This window comes from Charadrius vociferus, unplaced genomic scaffold (assembly GCF_000708025.1).
Source record: "Charadrius vociferus isolate BGI_N301 unplaced genomic scaffold, ASM70802v2 scaffold62, whole genome shotgun sequence".
NCBI classification, from domain to species: Eukaryota; Metazoa; Chordata; class Aves; order Charadriiformes; family Charadriidae; genus Charadrius; species Charadrius vociferus.
The window spans coordinates 3,041,185-3,066,511 of record NW_009647419.1 but is presented as its reverse complement, the minus strand read 5'-3'; the positions used below and the strand labels follow the sequence as shown (position 1 = coordinate 3,066,511).

The window sequence follows — 25,327 nt, the reverse complement described above, 5'->3', positions numbered from 1 at the left end:
TGGTTGGGAGTGAATGGAGACTACAGAAGGACTATATATATTTCAGTCTCTTTAAAAATTATTCATTGCAAAGACTCCGATGTTTCCTGAAAAGTAATTAACTAATTTCCTCAGAGGAAAAAAAAATAACTGAAGATTTTGAACAATAATATTAGTTTAATCAATTGCCGCAACACATGGCTGCAGTAGCTTTTAGCAGTAGTTTTTGCCCAGAACTTCTCCACAAAATTAACTTTTATCACTAAAACCATCAGTCATGAAAAAGACCAAGGAAATGCTGGTGGAGCCACGGCTATGTACATCATATGCAAGATTATAAAGATTTACCACACTGTGATGTTGAGGGGAAAAAGTAATAAATGTTAAACCATGTGAATGCTCTTTAAGGACAGGCTCCTAATTGCAAGTGACAAAGTCGTAGGTTTCTTACAGAAATTCTCCTAAAAGATTTATGCTCCAGAAAAGTGAGATGTTCAGCTAGCTCAATGGGCTCCAGATGGTCAAACAGCAGGCAGGCTTTTCCTTTCTTGGAAATCTTCTTCCTCTGTGTAACTCTTCTCATCCAGTCATAGGAAGGACTGCAACAGAAAATAAGTACAATTCTCATTTCTGCGTGGGTACATGTGAGTGTAGCAAACGGTTTACACATACAGTATAAAATTACCAAGAGACAGATCATGAGTTTTCTGTTCGGTGACATCCAGCACATAATAAACACTCAGAGTAAGACCCATTTGGATGCATAACAGAAGATAAGTGATTTGGAGGCGCTACTGCAAATGATAAATCATAGCAGATTTCTATCAGAACAAAAGGACAACTTACTCTTTCAACATTTTTGTCGCAGACATGGACAGTGGGGTCAAGTGCACCCTCAGCAAGTTTGCCAATGATACCAAGCTGTTTGGCGAGGTAGACACGCTGGAGGGGAGGGATGCCATCCAGAGAGACCTGGACAGGCTGGAGAGGTGGGCCCAAGCCAACCTCATGCAGTTCAACAAGGCCAAGTGCAAGGTCCTACATCTGGGTTAGGGCAATCCCGAGCACAAATACAGGCTCGGTGGGGAATGGCTGGAGAGCAGCCCTGAGGAGAAGGACCTGGGCGTGCTGATTGACCAGAAGCTCAGCATGAGCCAGCAATGTGCAATCGCAGCCCAGAAGGCCAACCGTATCCTGGGCTGCATCGAAAGAAGTGTGGCCAGCAGGTCAAGGGAGGTGATTCTGCCCCTCTACTCCACTCTCGTGAGACTCCACCTGGAGTACTACATCCAGCTCTGGAGTCCTCAACATAAGAAAGACATGGACCTGCTGGAGCGTGACCAGAGGAGAGCCACGAGGATGATCCGAGGGCTGGAGCACCTCTCTTATGAGAAGAGGTTGAGAGAGCTGGGGCTATTCAGCCTGGAGAAGAAAAGGCTCCGGGGAGATCTTATTGCAGCCTTCCAGTACCTAAAGGGGGCCTACAGGAGAGCTGGGGAAGGACTTTTTACTAGATCATGTAGTGACAGGACGAGGGGGAATGGCCATAAACTGGAAGAGGGCAGGTTTAGATTAAACATTAGTTTTTCACTTTAAGGGTGGTGAGGCACTGGAACAGGTTGCTCAGAGAGGTTGTTGAGGTTCCATCCCTGGAGGTGTTCAAGGCCAGGCTGGACGTGGCCTTGGGCAACCTGGTCTAGTGGGAGGTGTCCCTGCCCATGGCAGGGAGGTTGGAACTCGATGATCTTCAAGGTCCTTTCCAACCTAAACCATTCTATGATTCTATGATACTCTTCTCTATGATACAGGAAGCCATAATTAAAAAATGCCTTGGGAATACAAGAAGAACAGGCCACACCAAATTCTGATACAGAATAAAAAAAGACTTGAATAGCATCATGGATGAAGTCTTACTCTGTAAGACTATGGGTCCATGAAGTAATGGAACAGCAGAAACAGTCAAACAGCTAACAAAATGGTAAGAAGTGAGTGGACAAAAAGGTAAATCATTTGCTCGCAAGCAATGGAATAATTCCTACCCATATCCAGTAAAAGCACTTCAGAGAACAGAAAGAAGTTGCAAACATTTTAAATTGAAGATTTAAGAGACAATATTCATGTGATTTCACTGGTACTGTTCTTGCAGTAAGTCTTGCAACCTTCACTGAGATTAGTAGTGCTGTCTTTCCAGGTTACTATGACTTTTTTAAATAAGGAGAAGCCACTATGCATATGCCATATTTTAAAAGAAAAGCTACAATATCAGGTAAGATACAGGAGCCTGTCTGCTGATCTTTAAAAGGTAACTTTCATTTCAGCATGTCAAGGAAATAGTAGTGTAATCATTTTGATGCGATAAAACTGCAAATGTGAATGCTAAAGATTATCTCGTTAAATCATAGAAAAGAAGTATGCAGAAAGTAATTAGAAAAAATTAACAGGTTACTGGTGAGAGAACAAAAAGCTTCCCTGAGAAAATGCAAGATTTACACAACATGCGAGTCACTGCACTGCTTGTCAGTCTGCATGAAAAATGATAGGAAAAAAGTAGTATTAATCACTTAATTGGCACTAGCTTTGTCAAGAAAATGATTTCTTTCCTGCATATATTAAAAACTTACATACAGATAAGAATATTCTCTTTACTGTGCCACTACAACTAGAATTCCAAATCTTTAGTAACTTCAAATTTAGAAGACAATATAATCTTTTTGTAAGTGCTTTTTTGGTCTCTCAAGATCAAGATGGCCCTTAAAATTTTCATATTTTGCACAAAACTCGAATTCTATTGTTACAGACAGAGAGAGAGATATTGAAGCTTATAACATCCTTACATGCTGGAGATATCAATGAGATGAATGTGATCCTCATATCCGAGCTGGCTGGCTACTTCTCGAAACTCTTCAGTCAAACGAATCAGCCCAAGATCCAAGTTAAACTCCGCAGGAAATTCCAAAATCCAGTATCTGAAATCCACAGACAGTGGCTCAGAGACACCCAGGGATTCAGGTGTAGCATTCAGTGGCTGCATATATATACACTCACATTTTATTCAATAGGACTTACAAATATTTCAAACCCAATGGCTTTTGGGAAGAGAGGGTGGAGTACCCCAACTTGCTGCTGTGATTACCTGTGACACTGAAGTGAGAAAAGCTATTTTATCGTGTAATTTCCTTTGGTTAACTCACCACAGCACAACACAGCAGCATTCTATTGAAATGCAAAATTAAAGGAATAGCATGGTGAGCAGGACTAGGGAAGTGATCATTCCCCTGTACCCAGCACTGGTGAGGCCCCACCTTGAGTACTGCGTTCAGTTTTGGCCCTTCATTACAAGAAGGTCATTGAGGTGCTGGAGCCTGTCCAGAGACGGGCAACGAAGCTGGTGAGGGGTCTGAAGAACAAGTCTTCTGAGGAGGGGCTGAGGGAACTGGGGTTGTTTAGTCCGGAGAAAAGGAGGCTGAGGGGAGAGCTTATAGCTCTCTATAAGTACCTGAAAGGAGGTTGTAGAGAGGTGGGGGATCAACCTAGTAACAAGTGATAGGACAAGAGGAAATGGCCTCAAGTTGTGCCAGGGCAGGTTTAGGATGGATATTAGGAAAAATTTCTTCACTGAAATGGTTGTTAAGCATTGGAACAAGCTGCCCAGGGAAGTCGGTGGAGTTGCCATCTCCAGGGTTTAGTGGTGGTTTTGGCAGCGTTAGGTTGATGGTTGGACTTGATCTTAAAGGTTCCTTCCAACCTAGAAAATTCTATGATTCTATAGTGATGCCTCAGGTGATACACACAAAAGGCAAACACAGGTGTCCTGATTCACACTGCTGGGACACTCAAATGACACTTGCACTTATCCCTTGTCCAAGCGAGACACTTTGTCTGATCAGAAAAGATTTTTCAATGGAAATGAGAATGTGAATTTGAGTGGCAGTTCTATCATGATAACCATGTAAACAACTCTGCTGTTAAAGGAGGTATGGAAAAGGCTTTATCAGTCCTGCTTTCAGTAACACCCCTTGCCTTTCTTTACAGTGATATAGCTTAGTCCAGAGGAAGGAGGAAAAAAAAATATTGTTTTAGAGTAGCAGGTTATATCATGCTAACTTAGAAATTCATGCTTTCTCTTTTATGCAGAAATGTTCCTATACAAGCACAGCCTAACACATGAAAGCTTTCCCGAAGAAACAAGGTCAGAGAAAGTCGGTGCAAGGATCAGAACATACCCGATCTATTATAGCTTTGGCATCACTAACACACTCCTGTCGTCGTACATTATGTAGGGATTGCGTGAACTGAAGCCCACGGCCCAGAGACAATCTTCTTCTACCACACTAGATTGCATCTTGGAGCAAAATGTGTCTCTCCTCTGTGTGGCACTGAACTAGTCTCACTCTAAGAGGTGTCACACTCAAACACCAAGTAAATCATAGCACAAGTTTTCAATCAGCTTTTTAGCTCAATGCAGTTAAGTATCTTAAAGGCTGGATGGCTCAACTCAAACAATTGTTTTCAAAGCACAGAAATTCACTCTTTCAAGTAAAAAAAAAAAAAAAGAAAAGCTTTATATTTCCACAGTTTAGTTTTAATCTTTACAAAAAAAGAAATTACATTGACAGTATTCACAGAACATAAAAAAAATGCTAGAGGACCAGATGCATGCTTACCTCATGAAATAGCAGATTTTTAACCTGAATTCGTTGCAGTTCTCCCCATTGGCATCTCTATACGTAGGCTAGTTAAAGAAAGCTTTGTGTGCCTTGATTCAGTAATGTTTTTATCCACAGAAGACTGTGACACTAGACCAGCTGAATGAAAAACAGTATCAAACTTCGTTATCTAGAGATAACGACAGTATGCTCTGATATTTCATTCACTTTCACAGCATCTCAGGACACACAGACTATTTCCTGGCTGCCACTTTGGTTTTGACTTGGCAAAAATGCCTCTATTATACTACTCTGAATACTCTGCTGAATGGTTTCTTGCCAGCTCTGACTAATCAAATACGATAGTACTTCTGATTACTGAACTATTTAAGAGGTATAGATGACATGTAGGTGCTTAATGACCATTGAAAGTTCATACTAGTCCAAAGCCAGGCAGCCATTACACATTTGAACAGTTATCTTGGTAATATATTTCCATTTATTCAAAGTTAATTCAAAGTATGCCTCAGCAAACTTGTACGTATGGAAAAAGTCCACAACCAATAGCAGAAAGAAGCTCACAGACTTCCACCTCTTAGGCTGAAAAAAATCTCATCCCTAGACATTGTTTGTCACTAATTAATTGACACATTTTTACATGCAGTCACAGAAACAATCTGCTTTTGACATATTAATGTTGATTTGCAGGACTTCCTGAAAGGATATGTGGCCAGAAGCTTGCCAGCCAGCTCTGTGGAAGGCAGATACCACCGGTGCATTAAAAGAAAGGTTCTGGGCAAATGGCTGGAGCACCGATTTCCTTTGTCATCTGCAAAAGAGAAACAAGTGAGTTAACCACATTATTCACGAGCAGAGAGGAGGTTTTATTCTTCAAGTGGAGTCAGAAAGAAAGGATCAAAAGTGGAAATGTTGGATCATTATCTGTTGAATAGGTAAGAAACAAAATGAAAGAATACATGCTCCTTTAGTGATAACTACTGCTAGATTGTAGTGGTAGGCAAAAAAAAAATAATCAGTGTAGATAACAGGCCGTAGCTAGGAAAACTACGGGGTATGGGTAGCACCATGCTAAACATTATACAAAGAGACTGCCAGTAATCCAAAGAACAAATCCAAAATTAGTCCACCAAGACGATGGGGAGATTATTTATATACAACCACATCCATGTACAACCACTTCCAATATTTATTGTACTGCAGCTTTATCCCTTTATGTTAACAATTAGATTGTTAAAAAAGGGATCTGCCTCAAAGAATTCAATGTCAAAGCAGCACCTCACATCTGTGCCCACGGTGCCATCTCCAGCTGCCATACAGACCCTTGCATCTTTGCAATGTAGCTGCTGAAACTACACAAAGATTTATTCCCTGACCATCAGTGCTCCTCAACATCTGCAATCTTAGATTATTCTCTGTCTGTCACTCTTTTAAAAGACAGTAGATGATACGCATGTATGAAAAGGGAACCACACAAGGACTACACTTGTCAAAAGACTGTGTATACAGGGAAGGGAGGCATGATTTCCAATGGACAACAAGTATATGGGCTCTGCTACCTCTCATTAGGTGTTTATAACATCAGGTTTGATGGAGGTTTACAAACATGGATATATGGGGATGCACTACGCTCAGTAGCAAGATCTGCTCCTTAATTATTTAATCTCTCTCACCGTTAGATACTTGCTTTTCTCCACATGGGAAAAAAAAATAATACCTCATTCAAATCAAAAGCTGTCCTGCATTTCCAGAGAATCTAAATGTAGCTTTGTGAATTGAGGTCCCATTTCAAAGCATTTAAACCCATCCATGAACTCATCTGACTGCAATGTGACAAATGTCATGACTAATGGTGTTATGGATCGAGGTCCATTTCATCACTTCTCTCCCTCAGACCTGGTACATCACATTTTAATTAAGAGCAAAAAGATTACATGAGCCTTAAGTCATATTATTGCCAATTATTGTGTGATGATTCGGAAAATCTTTCAAAAAAATGACTGGTCAGAAAGGCAGCTGTGTAACCACTCAAGACAAAGACCAATGCCAAAAATAACTCCTTGAATAATTCAACTAAACACTTCTCTTGGTGAAGGCCAGCATTTTAAAAGCCACTATACCGACTATTGTGCATTATCTGTATTAAGAAAATTTAATACAGTGTGCATATGATTAAAATTCTGGCCTGTGTGATTCTGGGCCAAAATGAAACATGGAAAATTTTACAGAACAGAAATGTTGTTTGTCAGGGGAAAGACTGGCTAATTCAAAGAACAGCAGGGGTTATATTACAAGATGAATTTCAAGTACAGCAAAGTAAAATACAGAAAAAGCCTACCAAACATTTCAATACAAGCGTTCAAAAGCTCATCTAACGTTGCAGCCTTCCCAAGAGTGTTTGACCCCATTGTCCTTTAATTGTTGTCAAAAAATAAGAGACATTTTCACCAAGCAGACGGATGCTTCTTCAGCTGCACAGCTTTTTCACTTTATTGTTGGTTGCATTCTTAGCTCGACTTCAAGGAAAATCTGAGTAAAATAAAAGAAATAATAATTATATGATTATATGGAAGACTTATCAGGATGCAATGTTTACAGTTCAGCTCATCTTTTCTATAAACTGTTTTTTCCCCACACGATACAAAGCACGTGAAAGACTGCCGTAAGAATTCCCTATGTTCCAGCTTGTGTTTTTATATGTTGTCCAACTGTTTGTCCACTAGCACAAAATAAATCCATAGCAAGGGTCATAAACCAGAAACCAGATGGTAAATGAGGGCATGCATGTACAATGACGCACATTTTGTTCAGGTCATTTTATTTACACCTGATAAGTCACTTTTGTTAATAACCCTGCTTTTATGTTTTTAAGCATAACCTTTTCTTTTTCCTAACGTTACCAGTTCATGTAATGTTAATGGTCTTAATTGGAACAGACTGCATAAAATGTTTAATGAAATCGATAGCAAACATTAAACTAGGAGACGATTTTTCAAAGAACCTTAAGATCAGTCCCTACAACTTTTTAAAATAAATCTTCCCATGGTAGCTGACCACTCACAGAAAGCTGAACACATATAGAAACTTCTAAATTGTACCATACATTTACTATGCATTTAATTATCAAATATCCATTTACCTGAAAGATGAACAAGATACTCTTACAAATTTTCAGAATTAATTTTACAGGTTATGTTTAAAGAACAGAAAAAAAAAATCAGTATTTTATTGTTTATCTGTGACCAAGACCCACTACTGTCTGACCATAACAGGTGTTTGAAATGTGACAAACAATTAGAAAGTACATCCAGCAACTTTTCTAGAAAAAAAGCCAAGAGTAGAGCTAAAACAGTCCTTGAAGCGAAACAATGCAGGAATTTGGGAAATTTCTTTTCAGAAGTTATTGCATGTAACATAAGTTTTTAAAGTTGGTCATGCAAAGCACTGACAAACTACATAAATGCTTTAATTCACTCACACATACCAAGTTTTTCAAACCTACCATATCACAGACCTCGTGCTGCAAGTTGAGTCCTGGTAGGACTGGCATCCTTCACCCTTTTTACTAACCAACCCTGACCCCCTCCCAAATGCCATGGTCACAAGGAGCACAGAGTGCCTGAGCTAGGTCCCTGTGGGCTTGCAGACCTGCAGACGTCATCGCAGCCCAGCCCCCCAGGGGACACCAGGCAGTGGCAGCTTTGCTGGCCCTGCTGGTGTCACCTCAGCCAGCCAGCTCACACACCTCTGCCAGGGCAGGCGTGCTCCTTCCTCAGCAACAGGCAGGGCCAATATATCCTGACACAAGTTCCACTTCCCAGAAACAGGAGAAAACGCTGCTCATCCAGGCTAGGTCTGCACTACTGAACTGACTGTGCCCAGACCGGCTTCCAGGCGCTGAGGCCAACTAGTGAGGCCTGTATCTACATCAGTGAAGTCTCCCAGCCTCCCAAACAGAGCTGGCACGCGCAAGCTGCTCGTTGCTGGCCTATGCTAACTCCCAACTGCACCTCAGATCCACTTAGAAGACCACTGACTGGTCAAGGATCCTCTAGCAACACAGTGCATTGCATCCCAGAGCCTGGAAAAGTGTACTGCATTGGACACTTCTCTACAGACCCAGGTTCAGAGTCTTGTGGGGCTCAAGCTGCTCGTAGCACGCAGCAGTGTTTTGCCTGCAAGACCTTCAAAATATGCCTTTCAGCCAAAGATACTATTATTTTTAGATGGGTTCCTACAGCCAGGTTCTTTCTGGTCCCATCCAACAATGGATTTAGATCTGACACACTCTTCCCTGAAGCTGAGAGAAGGACCCTGCAGGAAATAAGCACAGCTCACCGAGCAGAGAGTTGCTACAAGCCAGTGCACACATGATGCTGCAGCAGCCCAGGGCAGCCAAGAGGAAACAGGAGCAGAGAGGTGCAAGCATTCAATCCTGCTCTGCCAGTGCCTTCCTCCAAGACAGAAGAAAGCACTTTCCTCTGTTTGAATCTGGTGGTGCAGAACACCCTTTTGAAGGAACACACATCTGTTTTGTCCAGGAATCACGCAGAGCTCCTACTTACAATGAATCGGGTGAAAGCTACCCCTTTCACACAACAGTAAGCAGTCAGAGCACTCACCTAAGAAAAAGGGGAAGGTGAGTTCACAGTGATCCTTGGCTTTGAACCCACGCTTGGCATTGTAGCAGAAGGCATACTAACAGGTAGCTCCGGGGCTAAGCTGGGCAGCTTCAACCCTTCCTGCTGTGCCGTCACGCAAAAACCGAAGTTGTCTGAAGTGGACCAGAGAGAAAATACCAGGGAGGTAGAGGGCTCTCTAACCTGCTGGTGAGGCAACTCATGAGCCAGGGTTACCCTAGGTTCAGTCTTTCTTCCCAAGACTGTTTATATATTTAAAGTGAGAAAAAGTAAGTAGAGCATTTGCTTGGTTTACTCACTTTGAGAGTTAGCCAGCAGCTGAGCAGTGTTTTTCAAGATTTCAACTTTGTACTTTGGCACCTAACTTTTGCTAGAATCCCACTTTGGGCATGTTTGTCCTTTTTGACCATCCCAAAATCCTTCTCTGAGTGCTTAAATTACAGACCCAGCTCTCTAGCTCTCGCAATGTCATCTGGCAGGTTTTTTTTCAAGAGGAGAAAAATAAAATAAATTTTATATTGGCTATTTCAAAATATTTTTTAGTCAGCTCTTCACAGAATAGAATTGAGAAAAGCTATTGTATTTTCTGCCTATCCCTTGAAAATTGCTGAACATGAAAGGTAGGAAGGGAAGAGATCTGGCTTTTCAGTTTTGTTAGTATTGCCATCCTCCATAATATACAGCATAGGAGAGTATCATCTCTGTCTTCAATTGGCAACAGTATAAAGGCAGCCATACAGTAATTAACAAGTAATGCTCTGTGTAAAATTGCAGGATTTTTTTTTTTTTTTAATTCTATGACAACTACTTAGCTAGTAGATACCTCAATCCTGATGTTACAGTACCATCCCCCCAAACAGCCTATCTGACCACTAAAGGGTTTTATTCTCATAATGCTTCTAAAAGAAGAATAAAACATTTCCACTGGAGGAAGAACTGGCTGACTGGGGCTAAGTCACATACCCACAGCTGAGCCAAAACCTGATATCACATCTCTTCACTGCAGACTCCAACAACCACAGCCATTACATCATTATTTGTGTGATTAAGCACTGCTGTTCTACTAGAACAACAAACATCTTGTCTATATCATGCCACAATAGTATCTAACCACACCAACAGCTCTAGAGATGGATGAGTAAAATACAGCAATAAATTTCATCGACATAAATTAAATACGAGGCACATGAGAAGCACAAAAAACCATACATGTAATAATACATGTATATAATGTATACACATACATCTATAACGTGTGTATACAAAAATGTATAATATAGGTATATAATACATACATATAATACATGTAGAGAAAAAAAAATGAAATAAGTGGTTACTATTAAAAAATTGATTGCCAAAAGTGCAGTTGGACTACCAAATAAAGATAACCTAGAGAATTTCTGCCCCCAGGTGCTTCCTAATGTAACTCTGAGACATTTCATTGCCATCTAGCTGTTTCAGAAGGATTTAGGAAAGCTGGCTAAGAAAAACAGAGCTCATTCAATGTGATCACACAGTGAATGATTGATTGCATACTACAATGAAACTAAAAAAAAATACATTTTTGCCTTCTAATGGAATTACAAATCCTATTGGGTTTACTGCAGTTAACAGAGGCTATTAAGGACACAGGAGGCACAGTCCTCCACAGCTATCCATTCCCATTTCTTAACCAGGTCACTTGAAACAATAGACTCCACTACGACTCCCGCGGGGAACCTGCCAGAAGCTGGGAAGGGTCTTCAGGACAATAGTCAGGAATGGGTGAAGGATGGTAGGAAAATGATGAGTATAAGCCTTAGAGTTCCCTCAAAGCCTACAGCTTTGTTTAAAGGACGCCTTTCATTTAGGTAATAGATACAACCATAATATTCCTATGAACCAAGTCATGGTATGAGGCATGCCATGCTTTATTTCATGAAATATTACCATTAGGGGATGTGCACTTCCTTCTTAGGGGGAAAGCAGAAACATCTGCAGTGATGCGCCCAGTGGGCAGAAGTTTGTGATGGGCTGAACTACAAGACACAGAGTTCCTTCCAAGTCTTGCCGTCACCCTCACCACCACACACACAGCCAGTTACTTTGAGCAGATGGCTTTCCTTAGCACTCTTCATACAGTATAATTGCATTTTGTGTTCAACATTTTGGAAGTCTTGAGATGGCGCTATTGCACACTGTCTTGATAGATGTATTTAAAACAAAGCGTGTAGGCTGTGAGCTCCTGAGACAGATGTGGTCAGGTGTAATACATTAGTTTTTAAAAGAAAAAAGATACCCTGCCAGTAAACTTGTGGTCTTATGCAAAAGCACCAAATGGTGTGAACAGAGTGGGCAGCGTGCAGTCAAGTTTTAAATGTTGACTACTGCCATTAGTAAAACCAAAAGACATCACTTTTACTGCTGGAGGCTACTAAGGGGAGGTCCACACCTACAAGTTACAGCAGTTTAACTAATATTAAAATGTCAAGCCAGCACAAATCCCTGTGTGGGCACTTTCACATGGATTTCAAGCAAGTTAAATTGGTTACAGGTGCAAGCCAAACCAATAAGTCAGGTTTAAATAGGCTTAAATTTGACATACAGAGTAATATTTATTTAGCTAAATTAAATTTACACAGCTTTTTAGCCAAGCCAAAGTAAATGTACATGTAACATTTTCCTCATTAATTAAAAGTGGGCTATTTTCCTTCTACGTAGCAACAATAAATAGAGCCACACGCAAACAATTCAACTCTGACACAGAGGCACCTCTATGGGTCTCAGTTTACCCATAAACTTTCCAGAGGCCTGCAAGCAGGAGACTCATATTCTTTATGAGATTAGGACATTCTTGGGGGGTTTAAGTAAGACAGACCTCCCCTCATCTCCCCCTCCTCCAAGCCTACACAACACACCACTGAATGCTTACATTAAACAGCTTCCACCTGGCTGCTGGAGAAAGAGTGCTAAATGTGAGCAACCAAACAGGGAAATCCAATCAGTAACAGTACACAGAAAAAGAAGCCGAGAAGAAATCTACAGTCTCATGAGAAGGTTTACGGGTAACTTCCCTTGCTACACCTTTTTCCTCTCTTGCTCGTGTCCCAGGCAAGCTCTTCAGGACAGAGGTCATCTGCTACCCTGTAAATGTAGTGGAGGCTCTCACAATCAGGCCCTTTTCTTGTCATTAGTCTCCACACAGATTAGTGCAATTACCATAATAAGAATCCCAGCTGGGACACATAATGGCTGCACCTTTGCCTACACAGGTGCAATTGAGACATCTGTTTGGGCTCAAGTCAACACAAGTCCTAGGTCGCCAAATGCATGGTTCCTGAAGATTTTCCCCTCCAAGCAGTCAAATATTTCCTGTAGGTGGTCAGTACTAGTTTATTTATTACAGTACATACAAGTCCATGTCTAGAAAACTCTGAGCAAGTGACATACCTGGTCAGATTTCTCCAGCACCTGACACATGCTGAAGCTGTGCTAGGCAGGAAAGAGCAGTGATGCTGGGCTGTCAGGCAGCCTCATGCCACCACTGCTGTCCCAGTCCATGATCTCAACCATCACATGCAGCTGGGTGCTGGATGGCACATCTGGCTTACCGATGATGTTTGTCATATGGAGCAAGGACAGAGAACAAGGGAGAGATTGTGGCCCTGCTCCACGACTGCAAGATACAAGCCTTGCTGTGGCTACGAGAGGAATGAAAATGAAATATGAAAGTCTTGGGCTCATCCAATGTGACTCACCAGTACTCATTCACTTCTGCTACACACCTTCAGATAGTAGTTACGCAATGAACCACAGTAACTGTCTGCACCCTATTACTTTGATTCACTCTTTTTCTGGATCAAAGGGGAGCTTCAAAAGACACTAACCAGAATGGGATGTCTGTGTCTCAAAAGGGGAGGGGACAGTAAAATGTACACTGCTGGTGGATGGCTAAGGCCAAACCTCGTATTAACAAGGGACACTGCACAGGGGATGTTAATGGTTCCACAGCTCTACAAACTCCATGGGATAAGGTTTCACCTACTCCATTTCATTCACCTACCCCAAACCAGTGTAAGCTCTGTAAAACTTAACTCATGGCCAATTAAATATTTAATTACTGATTTGGGTATTGGGAAACAAAGAAACAAAGAAAACAAACAGTAAAACACCTTTCCTCCCACTTTCCCAGGCTCAGCATCACTCCGGACACCTCTCCTTCCCCCTTGTTATTGCTGCAGGTTGCACCCAGTCCCTTTGGTGAGGCAATGAGCCGTGCAGGAGGTCAGGGTCAGTACACAGCAGTTTCTCTTTGCTGCTTCTTCCTTCTCACTCTTGTCCTATGCTCCAGCATGGGCCTCCTATGGGCCACAGTCCCTTCAGAGGTGTACCTGCTCTGGCATGGGCTTATCCACGGGCCACAGGCAAGTACCTGTTCCAACACAGAGCAGATATCTCCTCATCCTCTGACCTTGTTCTTCCCTCTGTTCTTCCCTCCTCCTCTCCATTCCCTTTTTCTCTCTGTGTTCCCTCCCCTTGGCATTTTCCACCTTTTCTTATACATGTTTTCACAGAGGTGCCACCAACCCTGCTGATGGGCTCAGCTGCGGCCCGTGATGGGTCCCTTGCAAAGACAGCTGGAAACGGCTGTGTCAGGCACAGGGCAGCCCCTGGCCTCCTCCCCCAGAGGCCATGCCTGCAGCCACCCTCTTGCCAAAACCTTGCCATTCACATCCAACATAGCCTCTAAGGGATGAGCATTTGTAGCCTTAGCACAAAAGTATTCAAGTTACAAATTGTCAAAATGTCTTTCATTAAGCTTAATTTTGAGAGAAGAGTCCACTGGGCTAAATATTTACTTTCAGGTCAACACAGGTCACCCAACTGACATAGAAGGGTATTATAAATGATTTCAGGGCCTAGACATCTACTCTTCTATAGGAACAGACGTGAAATGAATCAGACCGTAGGTAAGAAACAAAGTGGGAAAATGGATCCACTGATATGCACTAACAAACTATTAGCAGAGCCACATAATGCCTTGTAGAAGTTCATAAATTAGCATACAGCATACAATGCGTGCTGACCTAACATAAAAGAGAAGCTTACAGAAATCATGAGGAATGCTAATGGACAGTCACACAACCACATACTGTCAGTAATCAGAAAGTCACTTGATTAACACTTGAGCTGCTTAGACAGCATTTTGGTTAACATTCTTATGTCTTTCTGTGAAACATAACCAAGATGATTTCTGATATAACAGAAAAAACCCCAGGTTTCCTCACTTACAAACGCCCTTAAATAATGGATAACTGGTTAACTTGGTAACTTGATAATTGGATATGCAAGAACAACAAAGGTTTCATTCTCAAAGTGCAATTCTAGCATTTTAAGGAACTGGTTATCTACTACTTCAGCTTTGTCCCATCCACTCCTATATTTGTTTCCTCAATTCACCGTATTGGCATTTGCCTCTGTAATGGTAACTCCAGCTAATAATAGCAGTAAAATCTGAACATGCATCCTTGAGTTATTCCATGTACTATGATTACTTCCACTTTCCATGGGTCAAGGTAGTACAATTGCCCAGAATGCATCAGGTTAAAAGGAAAAGCTAAAGGAAGATTTTACTTTGTCTTCAAAAAAGGAAAACTTTCAGCCACACTTCTCAGTAGATTTGTGGCAAAAAATGTTTTGCTATTCCCAGTTAAGCAAAAATAAAATTACAAGTATCAGACATTTGATTAACATGTATGATGCCAGGGGACGCAGCTCTTCTGAGAATCTTTATCCTTCAGACACGTTAGAGATCTCCAACACCAAAGTACAACCCATCCAGGAGAGGACAGCTAACAGCAATGAGAGTTCACCTACTCTAACACAATCTTTTTTTTCAGAAACCAAATTAATACTCTGTCAATACCTCTTACAAGTTATACTACTACCTGTAAGGCTCCAGAGAAACTCTTGGCAATTACCTCTGCTATTCACAGACTTGAGTACAGCTCTTTACAGTCTTTCATGAATAAGTCTGCTTTGTTAACTTAGTCACACAGGTCAAGTCAGGGGGGAAAAAAACACCTTATCAGCATATATTCTTGACTGGTTACACTGTTACATGCCTTTAATGAGACCGGACCAGCCCAAGAAAAAACATTTTTTTAGTTATTTTAAAAAATGCATGGGGAAATAATCAACCCTTCAGTTCTGAAAGACAAAGACCCCGTACATTTATTATCATATATCTGTTACAAAATATTTTAATATTTTATTATTATTTATCTTTGCCAGATATATTCTCTTAAAGCCAAGCTAGAAAAATCACACTTATTTATTAATTACATTACTAAGAATCCTAGGCCCTATTTACCTAAACTTTCTGACATGTTCAGCTTGGAGATCTACATTTTCCCCCCCAAAGTTATTTTGTCTTATTTTTAACTAAGCCAAAATTCTTTTATAGTAGCATAGTCCCTGGGTACTGTCTTTTTTGAAGCTGTTAAATCTTCCAAGAGTTATGACAGTTTTAACAGCACTGCTTTCAGTTTCATACCATTTTTCAATCAATTTTAAGGCAAAGAGCCTCTAACGTATTAAAATTCAGGAAGTTTGGTATCAAAGTTCTTGTCTGATAAACCGATAGCTTCCAAATCGATTTTCCCTTGGAAGAATCTTTTTCACTCCATATAATTCTGTAATTTCCAGTTATTTCCCACTGTAGACTAACTGATCATGGCACAATACTTTCTAGGCCCACGCTGGCAGACAGCCACATTGCAAACATCCACACCACACATTACAGTGATGCCACAGGAATTACAGACACGTATGGAGCTTCTCAAGCATGTCAAGCTCTACAGGCTTGTGCTGGTCACCCAAACAGTAGAGGTTATAGCTATGTGTCCCAAAAAGCAAGATGTTAAAAAACATCCCTCTTCCCCTTCCCATCTCTGCAGCTACATTGTATCAAGACAAGATAAAATTATTATCTGCAATCACAGATACCAGTGAAGGGGGACTTCAACACCTCCTACCTACCTGCTGTAATTTCCAGCATTGATGACCATATCTGATTTCTCACTCTTCTTCATTTCCAGTGTTCTCCAAGCTGAAGAACAACTGCAGTCACTTTACATCTAATAAAAGCAAGGGCATCACCTTGTGAAGAGGGGAGGTTAAGTGAGTGTTTATTTTATCTTCTTCGGCCCTGTTATCCCATACATTACCTCACATATCTCCCCATGAGACACAACCCTTCTTCTCCCCAAAACCTATACCTATCCTGGCATGAGGAGTGGCCTCCCCTCAGTTTTGCTGCTGACCTTTCCTCCTGCGGCTACAATCAAAACATGGGTTGGTTTCAGAAATATCTTGACCACACATTTACAGCCTGGGAAGTACTTATCAGTGCAGTAAATTGAAGGCAGCAACTGGCAAAACAATAAAGGCAGGAAGAGGCTTTCAGAGACTTAAGTAATGGGAAGCTGGATGTCTGAGATGGAGCAAGACAGAGTTAAAAGGACAGAGAGGCAGGACAGAACTTTGGCTCCTTTTGCTCGTTTGGCTGTTACGGTGCATTTCTAATGGAATCATCCTTTGTTTTCTCTTTGATGAATGTAGAAAATGGTTCACATGTAACTGCTGTTTCCCCACAGATGTGCTAATAGGTCCCAGACAAGCAGAGAGACTGGACCAGTTGCTAATGACCAGTAACCCTTCTCACTCCCTGGAGACAGCTTCCCATCCATTTGGGAGCAGTCGCTCTTTAAAGAGAGAATTAAAATGGTACGCTAGAAAACACTGACAGACATACATGACAGTAGACAGACCTGCTATGTGACCCTAGGAACTCATGCAAATTGCTGTCTACTGCACGCTCACACGAATGAGGGATGCCTGCCTCGTGCAGCGCTGTAGTTTTGCATCTGCAGAAGTCACCAATGACTCACAACTCCCAGGCAAGCAGGCGTACAAAAAAGCTGGTAAAAACACAGCCTGGAGGTCAGGAGAGATCCAGCAGTTGTCTTTGTGAAATTCTCTCAGCAGATGCTGGACATCAAAATACATAGGCAGTTCCTTACATCTAGTTATTTTCTATGAGTTTCCCTTGGGAAGATGGGTGAAACAATGGCAGCTTCAGATTTCTTAATGATGCAAAGAGAATATTTTAAACACAGGCAAACAGTGTTTCTTCACCTAGCTCAGAAGTTTTTAAAATAGTAAGCCTCTAACAGAGAAGAGCAGGGAAGAGATTATTTGCTCTTTCTAGTGTGTCTGACCAGATTTTGTACTTTTTTTCAGAGGTAACAAAGCAACTGTCAGTCAGCTGACTAAACTTTGTTTCCTTACTAAGCAGTCTACTAAGAAACACACACTGGTTAGTATGACTGTATGAAGACACACAGCAAACCTCTAAAACTGTTTATGATACAAGAAGTCTACAGAGTACAGGATACGAGAACAGCATCACCACAGTTGATTCCTGTATCTGAGCTTTTGGAAGAGAGAGTTTTATTAATAACCACATACCTTCCTAACAATAAGACAGTTTGCAGCCAACAAGTTAAAGGTCTTCTTGAAAAAGAGAGTAATGGCAACATAGAAATTTCTCATCAAAAGACTTGAAACATAAACACAAACTCATCTGAAGAAGGTGCTATATATAAAAATACACAGAACAACAAGATAATTAGAAAAAAGGGAAGAAGCAGTATATAAAAAAAAAGTCTATCTCAAAGAAAAAAAGAACAGCATCTTACAGTTCCTGTCTTAATAAGTAATACATTAAACAAGTAACTTTGATCTTCAGTTTGCTAACATTATTTTGGTAGTTAAATATTTATTGTATGAAAGAATATTTAACATAGGATTGCAGCTACACAAATATCACACTTCCGCAACCACAGAACAGGACAACAGGACTTCAGAGAAAGAAACCTTATCAAAACTCATTTGTTAAGTTTGCAATGCTCATGTCTTGAGATACAACACTGTAAGTCTCTAAACCTCATGTATTTGTAGTGCAACCTGTATTTTCTGCCTAAAAGAGTAAGATTTGGAGAAAATACCAAAATGCGTACTTTGTAGAGATGCTATGCCAAAGATTCACCATTATTTGAAAAGCAGCAGGAGTAGTTGCTGTAGCTGTAACAGTTGAGAACCACATACTCCACCGTGTATCTTTTTGGCTGTGTGGATAAACCCCCTTCAATTGATTGATAGTACAACTCCTTTGCAGTGGCTGGTTCAGGCCATCCCAAATACCTCATGCCCTCATGAGTAACTTATTAAATTCATCCAAGCCTGTTTGCTTTGTATTTATAGAGGAAACTTATAACTATTTCCTCTTTAGCATATATTTTTCAAATTTAAGGAATCAGAATTTCTTGAAGAGTCTGCTTAACTCTAATAATGATTAAAAAAAAATGCCCTGTGGCTGTGTGGTAAAGCTAATATGAAGTGAAAAAAGTGGTCAAGTAAGGAAAATTAAAGGGTAAGGAAATTAAAGGGTGGGAGGTGTTAGGAAGATCTTGATTTAGAAGCTGAGATAGAAGCTTAGGGACTTGTTTTCCCTCCCTGAGTATTTGGCATTGGAAGATTGACTGCTATTGAGTCAAGTTTTAAAAACAGCTCACGCCTTCTCAAGCTTATTTACAGGAATTAATTATATTTCTATAAGCATTAGTATACCAGATAACTGTGCCCGAGTAAGAATTTACAACAATTTCTGAATCAATATAGTTAAATCAGTGCAAGAATTCAAAAAGGAGCAGATTTTGAAACACAGACACAAAGACAATTGCAAAAGAGCCTTTACTTAAGATATATAAATCTGAAAACCACCTCTCTTATTTTGGTTCTGCAATGTGAGCTGAGAACTAAATCCAAAAAAAGGATTAAGCACCGAGATCCTGGCTCCCTTTAATTTCCAGTGCCTGACTCCAGGGGTGTGATTCTCAGCCTGGTCTCTTGCTTCTCACCTCCTCACCCTAGAAGGTGACTGCCTAGAGCTCTTAGACTCTTTCTGCATTTTCAATATAAAGTCCCCAAATGACGAATAGTGGGCTTCAAGAAGCCTATCAGAGTCAGCAACACCAAGCAGCTCTCTGCTTAGGTCAGTCCTAAATACTTTTGGGATCTGTACACCAGAAACTTCTCTGCCTTACCTGTGTTAAGCATCTCTGGTCACACCTAGCACATCTCTCCCATACTAGATACGTGCAGCTGTGATGCCCAAGCTCTTTATCCAAGAAACTCCTTAAAGCTGTGAGAGATACAGGATCAATTCTTCCCATTAGTGGAAGGACTGTAAATCTCCCACTTTCTTGGCTGAAACTACAGAGTAGAATTACCAGCCCCAGAACATCAATGGAATTCCATATTAAACAAAATAATGAAGTTTCTTTGGGCTGCAGGGAGAAAGCAAGCAAGAGCATGACTGTATAATCTAAGGGGAAGAACACTCACTCAAGAAAAGGGAGAAAAAAAAGAGTGAATTCTAGTTCCTGCTCCAATGCCTACTTCAGATAAAAATATACGGACAGTCATTAGGGCAGGGCCTGGAAACCAAGAGTTTTAGGAAGGGTGGCAGCTGTTCCAGGAAGTATGTGTTCATGAATTCGGTAAAGCAGAGCATGAGTAAGCAAGCTAAAGTAGGCAAGACATCTTTTGCAAAGAAGATTATTATTAGTCTTTTAAGGAAGCTATTTCATGAACAGTGTGATAAGGCTGGAATGTCACAGCTATTCTGATTCGGATGACAAAAATCCCCATATATCCAGACAGTAAATTGACTCAAGCCCTAGTTCAGCAAAGATTTTCTGATGTAATTTGCCCCACTGATAATCAATTACATATTTGCATAAAGTTTATTTTGTTTTTTTTTTTCACTTCCCATTAGCAACACTGGGAATTTCAAAACAAGCTCTGGATTCAAACACTGGATCACTGCAAACCAAACAGAACTTACCAATGCATGCCATATGAACCATCACCAAGATTATGGATTGGGTGGACCTAAGTGAATTACAGGTTATGAATGGAAGCCTATCTGTAATAACGCTATTTCAGGTCAAGTAAATTCAATTTGGTGGGACCAGAGTTTAAGCTGGAGAAATGTTACATCTTTTTAAAGAATATGAAAAAGAATACAGCATCATGACAAAGACAATGTGCAACCTTGGGTCATGTGTCAAAGGCAGCCTCATCAACGTGTTTAGCAAGCATGCAGATATACCCAATATAAGTCATGTTCATTTTTTTGACCATATAATGTATGACTTACTTAAATACTAGCCTCTAAGACTGATTTTTACATTAAAAACCATCAACCTGTTTCAGGCATGGGGAGCAAAATATACTTCAAGAGGAATGGAAAATCCTTGTTCATCTGGGAGATCCTGTTCCTGCACACACTTCCTGTGCTCCAGACGCTCTCGCACAAGCCCACTGCTACTCTGAGTGGAACATCTGTTTCCATAGTTGGGGTTGAAAAGAGAGGCAGTTTTAATAGTAGCAGAAAGAGTTGCACATGGAAATGTATTGATATACATAATACATAATATCAGTATATATTAGCTACTGGTATATTAAGCTTGGTATGATTTTTGTGGTAGTCCAAAACAGACATACTGCTGAATCATTAATATGAAATTTGTGTTAATTTGAGATGATACGGTTATTTTCTGTTTGCAGGAGCTAAATATATAAAGTAACTGAACAACAATAGCTCAGGTTTCACAAATTTTGCACAGATTATTATGCTTGGCAGGTTCTTGAGATGTTGAAGCCTTCTCCCCCTGCCTGAGAAACTCCAGATCATTAGTAAAGAGAATATGCATAAATCACAGGTGGGACAGTACAGTGTAGAGAGAGTCAAACCATTTCACCTATTTGAATGTGGTCAGAGGACACTGCAGCAAGGGGAGCAGTTATTCAGAGAAGTGAGACAGCAGGTGGCCACCAAAACAACCAGAGTAATTCTCAGGGGTAATCGTATTTTCTGCTGAGCTGTAAACATCAGTCATGTGGGTATTTCCACACACCCACACTTTGATCCTGACCCCATACACACTTAGAGGTAAGCTGAACTTTCTGATGGGACCACTCGTGAGTTCAGCTCAGCAAATACCTACGCTTTTGCAGGATTAGTCTTTGTATCTGAACTGGACTCACCAAGTCTGTTTTGTTGATCTTGCCAGTGCTTGTAGCTGATATTTGTTTACCTTCATTATAAGAGAAAAGTTCTCCCCTGTCCCAGTGCCTGTAATCTAGTAGTCAGGTGGCTTTTAGATATGTTATACCAATAAGCAAACCTACTGATGAAAAAGTACGACTGCATTGGCAATTCAGATCGAGTAGAAAAAACGTAGAAAAGCAATTGAACAGCAAAATCAGAAAACCTGAGAATTTGTTTCAGCTTTTTTATTCAAACACATTGAATAAAAACATTGCCGTTCCTGACTTAAAAGAGAGGGCCAATGTGAAAATGTGTCTATCAAATTTAGTGGTGAAAAGCGATTATACAAATATGTTAACGGGAAACATTCTGTGCTAGTTGTTTACAGTACCTATACAAATGTTCCGTATGCAGGCCTGGACAGCTTAGGAAAAAAAGAAAACCACACAAGTACCCCTTCAGTACTTTTAAAAGTAGTTTCCTCTCTTTATTCAGGAACATCCTGGGAGTGGCTCCTCTATATAATGGCATTTTCAACTAGAGCGAGGGACTGGCAAACCTGCAGTTACTCTTCAGCTAGATGTTTTGCTACAGAGCAGAAATATGCCCATTCAGAGAACTGTAAGGCTGTGCTGGTCATTTCCTCAGAGTAAATGAAAAGGATCTAACAGCAACCTTACAAGGCTGTCAGTGATATGAGCGTGCACTGAGCTTCTACAGAGGGACAGCAATGGTCACGCTGTTATCAAATCTCCGCTACTATGACAAGAAAAAAATTCCAAGATGAACAATTTCTGTTAGGTATCGGACTTTCTGGAGATGAGTCAATGGGAAATACAAGGGCTGAGCACTTCCCCAAACAAAGCACGATGAAATTAATTAATGTACTTCATGCCCATGCAGAACTGCCTCAACTTACATAAACATAATGGAGGCAACTATATTCAAAAAGCTGAGCACATGTTTCTGTGAGATCTGGATATTATGAAATAAAATAGAAGAGTGGTGGTACAGAGGTTGTGCAAAATCAGTGTGCGCCCCAATGGTGTCCCATGACTGGTACTGCAGTAACAGATGTTGCAGTTGGAATTCATCAGAAAAGCCATAAAGTGAGGGGAGCCTAAAGACGGCAATAACCTTGTTTCTCTATGTACACTGTGTTTAACAGTAAGTATCTAGCAAAATGAGTTTGTGATAAGGCTTGAAACAACTGCACCCTTTTGAATCTTATAATGTTGATCAAGTTTTCTTTATTTTGCAGATAAAGGACTTTAAAGTCTAGCCAGGAGTCTTGAATTTCATTTGAAATAAGATACAGTAATGACAGCTGGAAGCTATAAATAAAGCAGGGTTCTTTACCTTAAATTTTGCAGATCCAGGTGACAAGTTATTCTCCTTTATTGTAAATGACCTTAATAATCAATAGTGTAGTGCCACAAAACTGAGGTCTCCTTACCACATTTCTTTGAGACAATTCAGTTGCTGCTGCGACAATGTGTTTTCTGATGTGTGTTACCTGAAGGAGAGGTCAGCAGTGCAGTTATCTAATTTTTACTATGCAATCATCACTAGTTCCCTTTTATACTACACTCAATTCCCAGGGATACCTGAGAATAACATCAGTTTGCACAAGAGGTGCATATAGCTGGCTCGTAATCCAGCTGATGCAGAACCATATGGCTTCACATTAGTCTTCTGCACCAGCCCTGGCACAGTGGTTGGGCCAGAGACAGGGAAGAAGGTGGTACAGTAGGAACGGTCTGATCTGTTTTCTGGTGGATTTGGGATTTAACTTAGGTTCAAAGCAAAGCCTTTCACCAGTCCTTTTCATCTGACTGGGCAGTTTGCCTAACAGAGAATATTAATCACAAACATAAAATATGTCTGTAAACAAGCAGCCCGTGGCATGGTCTTACCCCAAAATGAAGAATTCCTACAATTCCAAAGAAAAAGAGAGCTATTCTGAGGTCAGAATAAAAAAGCAACAGCGGACCAGTTATCCTCCCTGTGCTACATGGGATGGAGACCTGGACAGGCCTTGCAGCCAAGGTCCCCGGGGGACTAGGGGCTCCTGAGCTCAAAGCCAGGCATCTCGGGGTCCCGCAGGCCTGCTGCATTCATGGCCTCACGTGCCATCTGCGTGGGAGGGCTGCAGTGTTACCGCAGCCTGATAGCACTTGAGCTCTTGGTTCAAAGGCAGTCTACCCTCAGAGACGTGAACAGGCAGGAAGCCAGGCAGACTTCTGGTTTTGTGAACAATTGAAACTGATTGACATTTTCCTATAAAATTTCCAGTTAACTATAAAATTTCCTGTTAACTGGGAAAGCCATAAACTACAGTTTAATAGAAAACTAAAAGTCTTTGGGGAGAAATAAACCAAGTTTCTCTTTCTTACATGAGAAGTCTTTGAATCAGGATTATTCTCCCCATCTTTAAAGGACGGACCACATGATTCACTAAATCTGCCAGTGTTTACCCTTGGTCCTGTTCTGAAATTTGGGCTTTTTGACTTGATATACACCTTCCTCAATAGGACTCCACTGGTCTCTACCTCTGCCCCTCTTTAACCTTCCCCAAAGCACCTGGCATCCCTCAGTCTCAGCACATATCAAGCTCCATCATCCATTCATTTGTTCCCATTCCACTTAAGTCTTCCTCCAAAAAACCCTAATTCATCTCTATGTAAATAATTGATCAAAAGTTTCTTTATATATCTCCTATACTCCAATTCTTGTGTTTTAAAGCAAAACGTCAGACTGTAACAGACAAAAATTATCAGATGGGGAAATCAATCTTTCATGAAGAAAAAACATCAAAAATGCAAGTATCCAAAAATAAATTGAAATAAATACCTGGAGATATTTAGGAGACTCGATCCCTGTTTTTAGGAAGGATTTTTTTCAATCTTCACAATCTAATTATGCATTATTATCCAGAATGACTTGATTATATCTTAATCAGTGCATCTTCACTGTCTTCCTGTATTTCTCTGCTTCTACATTTGTCTTTCCAAAAAAGTCTCTTAATTCACTCCCAAAAAGTAACCATTCACAATAACCTTCTTCAGACTGATCACACTATTTTGAGGAAGTACCTCTATTCCCTAAGTACCTTTAAGCTAAATACTGAAATTGCTCTATACGCAACTTGCATCATTACCTATTGACTAGCTCTACAGAGAAAGCAAAATACGTTCATCATAAACAACCTCTTCACGCCATCATCTGAGTAAATAAGCACTGTTTTCCCTCCCAGACTAGGATGAGGACAGAACACCGTACCTGTCTTCTTCCCGCAGAGCAAAACCAACACTATTGTTAATTACCAGTCAGAAAAATATAGGCATTTTGAGCATGAACGACTGCTTATCAATGAGGTGACAAAAATACGGCTCATCCTTAAGTGTTTTTTACGAAAGGTCTAGGATGAAAGTGGCAGTTTAGAAAAAAAAATACAAACAGGGAAAATCACTTACTGTACTTGGTTCTGCAGAGGTATTCAACACAAACATCACCCTTCCTTGTCCAGCTGCCAAGTGCTAAAGCATGAAATGAGCAGCTGTTTCCTTCAAGCCGGGGCTGTGTGTCTTAACTAGTCACATGCCCCTCCTGATAAATCTCACTGCCGTGCCAGGAGGTCAGAATCTGAAGATCATTATTCCCCTTATTAGAAAATCCTTTTCATAACAGCAGCCTTTGCTAAAGCATTTGACTGGAACGTGGTGCTATGTGCTCCACAACTTCTTTTTTTTTTTTTTTTTTGATGTCTAACACCAAACAGTAGATAAGCCTTAATCGACTGTAGGGGCAGCACAAATGGAAAGTTAAACATATCCCTGTTGATTGCTTCAGGTTTGTTTCTGACTTCACAATTTGCTGTGTTT

At 40.6% G+C, this 25,327-nt stretch overlaps 1 protein-coding gene across 2 annotated transcripts in view; it reads right to left on the bottom strand.

The window, feature by feature from the left end:
- RASGRP3 (RAS guanyl releasing protein 3 (calcium and DAG-regulated)) overlaps positions 1 to 24,981 on the bottom strand; it is a 50,351-nt gene extending 25,370 nt beyond the window's left edge. The window contains exons 1-6 of one of the 2 annotated variants that reach the window (XM_009880400.1): positions 24,920 to 24,981; positions 6,982 to 7,172; positions 5,357 to 5,454; positions 4,644 to 4,711; positions 2,814 to 2,945; positions 431 to 578 (exon numbers count right to left, since the gene is read on the bottom strand). In XM_009880400.1, coding sequence (XP_009878702.1) covers positions 431 to 578; positions 2,814 to 2,945; positions 4,644 to 4,711; positions 5,357 to 5,454; positions 6,982 to 7,051 — 516 coding nt within the window. In that variant the 5' untranslated portion in view covers positions 7,052 to 7,172; positions 24,920 to 24,981. Of the gene's footprint in view, positions 1 to 430; positions 579 to 2,813; positions 2,946 to 4,643; positions 4,712 to 5,356; positions 5,455 to 6,981; positions 7,173 to 24,919 lie in introns of those variants that run through there. The other variant, XM_009880399.1, reaches the window with a different exon arrangement.
- Between the last annotated feature and the right edge of the window lie 346 nt (positions 24,982 to 25,327).